Source organism: Rhipicephalus sanguineus, chromosome 1 (genome assembly GCF_013339695.2).
Source record: "Rhipicephalus sanguineus isolate Rsan-2018 chromosome 1, BIME_Rsan_1.4, whole genome shotgun sequence".
Classification (NCBI taxonomy): Eukaryota; Metazoa; Arthropoda; class Arachnida; order Ixodida; family Ixodidae; genus Rhipicephalus; species Rhipicephalus sanguineus.
The window spans coordinates 96,569,039-96,575,038 of NC_051176.1; the positions used below are offsets into that span (position 1 = coordinate 96,569,039).

At 49.1% G+C, this 6,000-nt stretch overlaps 2 protein-coding genes across 2 annotated transcripts in view; both read right to left on the reverse strand.

Moving 5' to 3' along the window:
- The window catches only part of LOC119394305 (piwi-like protein 1), a gene marked incomplete in the record, with an annotated part of 194,538 nt that overhangs the window by 111,628 nt on the left and 76,910 nt on the right, over positions 1–6,000 (reverse strand).
- On the reverse strand, positions 3,000–3,804 carry LOC125758297 (tigger transposable element-derived protein 6-like). Its single transcript, XM_049415337.1, has one exon. It carries the CDS (start codon positions 3,802–3,804, stop codon positions 3,043–3,045), a length of 762 nt encoding a protein of 253 aa, XP_049271294.1. The 3' UTR covers positions 3,000–3,042.

Consider the following 6,000-nt stretch of genomic DNA (forward strand, 5'->3'; position numbering starts at 1 on the left):
GTTCACGGGTCGACGATAATTTAGAATGCCTTAGTTTGGCAGCTGCAAGCGGAAGCTCAGTCATCAGATTACGATAGCGCGGCGCACTCGTCGCAACCGCAGACGTGCGTAGAACATTGCAGATGTGCGACTGTAATAGCGTTGACTTGTTGGACCCGCTGTTAGACGTTCTTATCAGCACTGCGGAGCTTATGACGAAGACCACCGCATGACAACTCTTTGTACTCGCAATCGAGCATGACGTACTTTGAAACATCGGGCACCGCGGCACTGCACATCGCAACCGAGCTTTCTACTCAATGTCATGGCTAGGCCTAACTCTGCTCACGGTGCCGATGTAGGGGACAAATCCGAACTTTGCGGGCAAGAACATCGCGCTAGCGGACATGCGAAAGCGAAGCAACCACAATGTCCTTCGCTGCAAGCAACAAATCACACCGCCCACAGGCTCCTCAGAACCGTGGATGGGCATTTTGAGCATCGGCAGCGGACCCCCCGGCCAAGCTCGCCGCACAGTGACCGGTCGGAAAAGCGGTGTCAGCGGCTAGCAATATCGCGCATCAGCGTCCCAAAACACAACACCAAGCACGCTGCGCGCTGATATTTTTGTCGCTACAGCTAGGCATAGCTGATCATTGACAGACCGGAGATCGGCGACATTCGTTCTTAAATCGGTACGTCGATATCCGCGGCACACTGTTCCCGTCCCGAAAGTATGCTAAGCAATGTTTTGAAGTCTGAAGTTACCGACTTTGATATGTCCATGGTAGAAAAGTCTGCTCTAAAGGAGTCCTGACCACCTTGCTGGCCTGACATTTTAGTCAATTATATCCGAATGTCCGTTGTACCAGAATCCGTTGTAAACGAAGCTCAATCAACGGAACAAATACGGAGGTCAGCTTAACGCCGCAAATTAGTATGCAATATCCGAATGTCTGTTGTAAACAGATCCGTTGTAACGAGGTTATACTGTATACAGATTCAGCTTATAACTCTTTCACAGCCGTGAAAAATGAAGAAAATTGCACTAAATTTAGCCTAATTATTTTTTTCTGCTCAGTTTGTAGAGCCTTTTCTTCTCTGAATAAAATGGTATTATTTCAATTCAATCGGGTTTTTTTATTAGCCCAAGTGCATGAAAAAAAATAGCTTGAAGGCTTCACTGCATGGCCCTACTGTCATCAGACCTCTCAGATGAGAGGACATCACTTTCAGTTTCCGTACAAAATTGTTATCAGATGAGGTGTCGTGAAAACCCCATCTTTAAATGCACTTTCATTCCCTTGTGGTGAGAGTGCAGCCATGCTATAGACGAGCTTCCCAGAGGCGGCAGTATAATGAAAGACGAGACACAAATAACCCAACATGGATACGGTATGTCCATTTAGTGTCAGGAAGTGCTACTACACTCAAACCTCGATATAACGAACATGCATATAACGAATTGTCGGTTATAACGAAGTAAATGAAGAATAGTCTTGTAATAGATACAGTGTTAAAAATAAATGTTCATAACGAATTTTCCGATATAACGAAGTTATTTTCGTGGCAGATGTGACTGTTATAATGAGGTTTTAGTGTACAGTCAACTGCCGATTTTTCGGATGCCCGATTTTCCGGACTAACTCGAAAATTCGGACGCTTTCGCATCACCGTCACCATCCCCAAAGACGTCAATGTATAAGAACGTCAGAAATTTCGGACGCTGAAACTCTTCGGCGTCTGATTTTTCTGACTTTCTGCCCAAATTGCGGGTCTGAAAGACATTATATTGAGCCCTCGCCTCCTACGCGTCCATCATCTAGTTGGTTCGAACTAGCGCTTTCGCGAGTCGATCTGTTTGCGACAGTAGCAGAGTCCGAAAGTCAGCTTTGCCACAATGCCGAAGTGTTATGGGGTGATGCAGACCAGAAATTTAAAGGAGCCGCTATAATATTCAAAGGGGCCGCGGATAAGCAGCGGAAATGCACGGAGGCGTGATGGCAGCAGGTGGCAAACGCGCCAGTACTGTTTAATCGCTGACAACCCTTATGATAGGCACCTTCAGTCAACTGCGTGGTAGTGCATGTGGCCTAGCGCGGTTGCGTGCGCACTGCATGCACTCAATAGGCGAGAACCCAAACGCGCCACGCCGCCATTAATGCTGCCTCTTTGTGCGAGATCGATAAGTGCACCACACAGACGCATTGCCTTCATGAACGAAGCCCGCTCGCCATTGCCGCGCCCGTGTGCAGTCACTAACAAAGTGGGCATCGTGAACCCTTTCATGACAAATGCGTGCGTACGGTACAGTAACAATACAGTGACGGTGTCAGCTTAGTTGGCGATGTGCTGCACACAACTATAAACGATCGGCTTCACGCGGCAGCAAATGCTGCGTATCGGCGGAGATTCGGCAATGTGTGTGCGCACCGTTTATGTGCACACACGCATCGGGGAAAGCCGGACGAGTCGGCCGCTCTTCCGCCACAGTAATTTGTGTTCCGCGTCATCGTTTCCAAACGCTCCACGCGAGAGAGCCGTAATCTGTTCCGCGCTTTGCTGGTATGGTATCTGCGGTGTTTTGTTCTGGCGGTTTCGGTTTCGAATTGCCATGTGTGGATGCCAGGGGGCGCCGCTCTGGTATCCATATTCAACAGGTGCGACGTGTAAAGAAAGTCAGTGTGTGTTGCGTACTCCTTGAATGCGGACGCTTCGTTCTTCTTCGGGGCTTCACGCCAAACCACGTGTTTGGGGCTGGTAGCGTCCCCGCCGACCGCGTTCGTCACCGCCGGTCTTCTTCGCCTGCTTCTTCACCGGGACCACCAGCCCACGATACAGCAGTATCTGTATCTGCGGTGCTCATCACAAAACACAAATTTGCAAGTGGCGGCTGGCACGTAGTTAAGCGGTGTTCGTGGCAGGTACCGAATGTAGTGGACTCCCCTTAAACGAAACTCGAAGGGGATCCACAAAACTGTTCCATTTATAAGAAGTTTCATTTAAGCAAGGTGCACATATTTCATGAACCAAAAACTTTATTTCGTTTGCACCAACCCTAGCTTACTTATCGGGATGAGTAGGAGAAAAAAAGGAGTGAAGTGTGGTTTGCTTGGCATGCTTGAGCCGCTTCTTCACAAAGTAAGCACCCATGCCTGACAAGCTAGACAGAAATTCAGGACAAACCTCATGCTCAAAATAGCACTGCAAAAGTTTAACAGCCTCTTTAGCTGCACTGTCCGGTGGCACCACTGCACTGGCAATGACGTCATCACATTCATCGCTGGAGGAAGGTTGATCGTCAGCTTGCACTTCGGCAATCAATTCCTCAAGCGTCTCCTCGCGACAGGTTTGAACACTTTCATCAATAGTCTCATAGTCCTGTCGTGTGAAAGGGGCAGAGGGCACAGCCTGATTAAATACTGCATCTACATCAGCCGGGCTTTCCTCTTCATGAGGTAATGGTTCTTGAGCTTGAAAGCCTGCATGGTGGAAGCACCTCTGTATGGTTGTTGCCTGTACTTGCTCCCAGGCGTGGACCAAAATGTGAATGGCAGCCAACAAATCTACATTGTAGCTCTTGCCAGTGTCTGCACAAAGCAGCATTCGGTGGAGCAGCTGTCTGCGGTAATGAACTTTTATGTTTTGTATTACCCCTTGATCCATTGGCTGGATCACTGCAGTTACATTGGCTGGCAAGAACTCGAGAGTGATGGACTGACCATGGGCACGACAATTATCCACGATCAAGACAACCTTCCTGTCTTGCCTCGTAAATCTTGCATCTTCCTCCCGTAGCCAGTTTTCAAAAACTGCCATAGTCATCCAGGCTCTTCCGTTAGCATTGTACGTACAAGGTGGTGTCGAACGGCCTTGAAACAACGTGGGTGCTTCGACTTTCCTACAGTGCAGTCCACTTATAACGATACCACATATAACGATATATCGGTTATAACGATGGGTCGAGTTATGTGTGTCATTTTATGCATTAAGTCTATGAGGAAAAAAAAACCATATATAACGATATGTTATTGGCCGCATATCGGATATAACGATCAAAATTCGCCGTCTGGGCGGCATTTCCTGTGTATAATAATCGTTACATTTGCGTTTCCAAGTTCCCCTGAAACGAACGATGCCGAGACGGGACGAAACGTTCACCTACGCGAGTTCGTATCTGCCGCCATTTCCGCGCTGCGTGCGCCGCCCGCCCGCCCGCGGAGCCTACGCGCCGAGTGCCATCGCGAGCTTGCGCAGCGCGCCACAAGATGGCGCTAGCCGCTTCACGTTGTTAAAGTACATGTTGTGCCTCACCGCTCGCGCGTGGCCCACAATTGCACCGAAAGACCGAAAGGAGAGGAAGAAAAGAAAAAAAAAAGGCGAAAAGCAAGTTGGCACGCCGCTCCGGTGTCTCAAAGAATTACGTCATGATTGCGTCACCTACACCATCTTGAATAATTTGCTAGTTTTAGATTCAAAGTTAAAGCAGCCAATGGCAGCCTGCCGGGCCCGCTTCCGTGCCGACAAAGCTGTGCGCCCCGCGCCGGCCGCGGAGGCCGCGCGCGCGCCGCGATGCTAGTTTTGAATTCCTCGAAAGTTTCGTTGTAGCACGAAGCGAGTGTTGAGCGCAGGCACCAGGCTGGCCGTGCAGGCACGCTATGCTTGGCGGACAGCTGCAAGTCTCCCGTTGTGGATGGCGGGTCATTGTTCGCTCTTGAGACTTATCGCAGTGGTCGTTATGTCAGCCGTGCTCCGCCGCCGCCGTACAGGAGCCCGTCCTAGTCGCCGGCCTTGATATGAAGTTTCGTGATGTTCCGTTACATGAACCGAGCTTTGGCCGGCGTGTGCAGTTTTTGTGGTGCTTGCGTGTTGTACGCTCTTGCCGCCGTGGTGGTTAACGGCACGCACTATTAGTACATCATGCAATGGCGCACGGATACTTCAAGACTCTTTAGACCATGTTGAGGCTATTTAGGTGCGCCTAAAGCTTGACACTCTCGTTGGAGCTTCAAATAAAACTTTGTTTTTGACATCCTGCTTTCTAGAACATCTATTCTTTAGTGCAAGTGGTAAATTCGGGATCGGAGCTACAGAGGTACGTCCCGCGTTTTTTTTTTGTTTTTTTTTTTTTTTTTTTAACGGCAGTCCAGATATAGCGATCACTGGTTATAACGATCATATTTTTCGTTTTTCTCGATATCGTTATAAGTGGACTGCACTGTATTACTAAAAGCTTCAACTTCTCATCACCTGCCATGTTGGCACCCACCAGCACAGTAATGCGATCTTTACTGTGTTTTCCACCACTACAGGCTTCGCCTTTGAAGGCGAGAGTCTTTGACGGAAGCATCTTATAAAAAGGCCCATCTCATCGACGTTGAAGACGTCTCGCGGCTCATAGTTGTCCAAAATTTCCTGAAGCCATCCCTGTTGCCAGTCGGTGCAAATGTCTCTATTCACTGCAGCACTCTCACCTGAGATTGCCTTGAAAACAAGGCCGTGGCGTTTCGTGAAGCGACTGAGCCATCCATCGCTTAACGCAAAGTTCTCGACACCTATCTGCAGGGCAATCTCTCGCGCCTTCTGCTCCAGAATGGGTCCGCTTATTTTGAGAGTCTTTGACGGAAGCATCTTATAAAAAGGCCCATCTCATCGACATTGAAGACGTCTCGCGGCTCATAGTTGTCCAAAATTTCCTGAAGCCACCCCTGTTGCCAGTCAGTGCAAATGTCTCTACTCACTGCAGCACTCTCACCTGAGATTGCCTTGAAAACAAGGCCGTGGCGTTTCGTGAAGCGACTGAGCCATCCATCGCTTAACGCAAAGTTCTCAACACCTATCTGCAGGGCAATCTCTCGCGCCTTCTGCTCCAGAATGGGTCCGCTTATCGGAAAATTTGAACTCCGCGCACGTTTGAACCAAACGAAAAGAACTTTTTCAAGTTCTTCGTAAGGCATCGTCCGCATCCGCTTAGAGGTGAAGGTTCCATTCTTGACGGCTCCTTTGACTGTGTCTTGTGTT

What these genes read in the sequence shown, in the direction of transcription:
- LOC125758297 (XM_049415337.1), bottom strand. Translation starts at nt 3,804, where the DNA reads ATGACTATGGCAGTTTTTGAAAACTGGCTACGGGAGGAAGATGCAAGA.